Source organism: Saprolegnia diclina (assembly GCF_000281045.1).
Source record: "Saprolegnia diclina VS20 unplaced genomic scaffold supercont1.171, whole genome shotgun sequence".
Classification (NCBI taxonomy): Eukaryota; Oomycota; class Saprolegniomycetes; order Saprolegniales; family Saprolegniaceae; genus Saprolegnia; species Saprolegnia diclina.
Genome location: NW_008246238.1, coordinates 1 through 1,750, shown reverse-complemented (window position 1 = coordinate 1,750; position 1,750 = coordinate 1). Strand labels below are relative to the sequence as shown.

The window sequence follows — 1,750 nt, the reverse complement described above, 5'->3', positions numbered from 1 at the left end:
CCAAGAAGAATAGCCGCGGGTGGTAATGCAGGCAGCGATTCCGACTCCCACTGTCCTACTAGTTAGTATCCGACAGAGGGAACGGGGTAGGGGTAGACACGCGGCGTGACCTGGGCGGTGACCTCCTTGCTTGGCTCCATCAGCATCGATTGCTGTGTGATTAGACATCGACTACGACGACCAACTTATCAGCTAGGACTTATCAGCGAGGACTTATCAGCTAGGACTTATAGAACACGACGTCGCAAGCAAAATTGTGCATTAATATAATGAGCAGCGTGCTACTCAACTCGAGTTGACACCCTGCTACATGTACTCCTGCTTGGCCTTCTTTTACGTTGTCTTGGACGGCGAGTCTTCGCTGTTGACCTTGCGCTTTGAGGCGCTGGGTCCAGCTTCCTCGACCGACGCTGGGCTGCTACAGGCCGAGAGCTCTTGGCGCGCTTTCGCCGGTGGGGCAGCTTGCGTCGTGCAGCCGATACGAGTCCATTCGGCAAACAGGCTTGGCACCTGGTGCGCGCGTGCTAATGCGTGCATGGCCATGACGTTGTCGTAGTCGCACGCTGGCGCAAAGTCGTGCATCCAGCCCACGTGGAGGACGCCGTTGTCGCTGGTGTGTGCCCGACACGCGCGCAAGAAGGCTTGGAGGTTCGATGCCATGTAGGCAGCGTAGTGCTCGGGCGCCGGCACGCGTCGTGTGAGCGGCATGTGCGTCTGGCGGAGACGGCACGGGCCCAGAAGCACGCGAGCGAACGCCTCCATCTTGGTCACGACCTCTTGGCCGTGGTTGCGGCGCGGCCCAAAAATATGGATGTCGGCCATGTCGGGTCCGGTGCGCACAACCGCCGCGAGGTCCCAGCGCGCACTCATCCTAGCGTTGAGCGTCAGCGACAACACATTGTGCTGGCGCCACGTACTCGATCGAAAAGGGCACGAGCAGGACCGTCTTGGCGCTCATCGCCGGCGTCACCGAAGGCAATGCGCCGTTGAAGCAGTTGCCGCAGCAAGCTGTCCACGTTGGTTCGACTCAAGACAGTGCCCGGCCGGTCGCGGCTACACTGTAGCCAGGCCGAGTTGCCATCCGGCTCACAGAGCTGGCTCCAAGGGCCAGACGAGCCACGAGACACGAGGTCGATGCGAGCACCGCAGAGATGACCAGCATGTACTTCCGTCTTACACCGGTGGCCTGCGTCTACCTCTCTTGGTCACCGTGAACAGCATTGCTCGATGGCCGCGCGGCCTCTTCGCTTGGCGCCACCGTCCGCCTTCTGTATTTCATGACGTCGCTGATTGGTGGGTTTTCGCCTTCGATATTTCGGGTCGGCGAAAGGTCGCAAGTCGGCTGAGCGCGTCAGCGAGGAGGAAGGACTAGGGTTCGGATCAATGACGGTCACAGCGTCTGCGCAGCAACTCATCAAATCAATACCCTATCTCTTAATACAAAAACACTAGCGTTGACATATAATTTATACTAACTAATGTCCTTGCACTCCATGCACTCGGTTGGGTTATCGCTCTTACGAGTGACGTATGCATGGTCCGTGGCGTACGAGACGATGACGCACCCGTCGAGACTGCGTCCTTGGACCACCGGAGCTCTGCTCGTCGTCGTCGCACTTCAACCTCAAGAAGAATAGAACGACGCGCACCGCGGGTGGTAATGCAGGCAGCGATTCCGACTCCCACTGTCCTACTAGTTAGTATCCGACAGAGGGAACGGGGTAGGGGCAGGCGCGCGGTGCGACCTCTT

The 1,750-nt window shown here is 58.9% G+C and overlaps 1 protein-coding gene across 1 annotated transcript; it reads right to left on the bottom strand.

The window, feature by feature from the left end:
- Positions 1–242: 242 nt before the first annotated feature.
- On the bottom strand, positions 243–1,046 carry SDRG_16970 (hypothetical protein). Its single transcript, XM_008623198.1, has 2 exons — positions 918–1,046; positions 243–871 (listed from the first exon to the last, which is right to left on the bottom strand). The coding sequence occupies exons 1-2, from the start codon at positions 956–958 to the stop codon at positions 334–336; spliced, it is 579 nt and encodes a 192-aa protein (XP_008621420.1). The 5' UTR covers positions 959–1,046; the 3' UTR covers positions 243–333.
- Positions 1,047–1,750: the final 704 nt, after the last annotated feature.

What these genes read in the sequence shown, in the direction of transcription:
- SDRG_16970 (XM_008623198.1), bottom strand. Translation starts at nt 958, where the DNA reads ATGAGCGCCAAGACGGTCCTGCTCGTGCCCTTTTCGATCGA. An exon ending in CTCGTGCCCTTTTCGATCGA is followed by an intron (nt 872 to 917) that starts GTACGTGGCGCC and finishes GCTCAACGCTAG; the next exon opens with GATGAGTGCGCGCTGGGACC.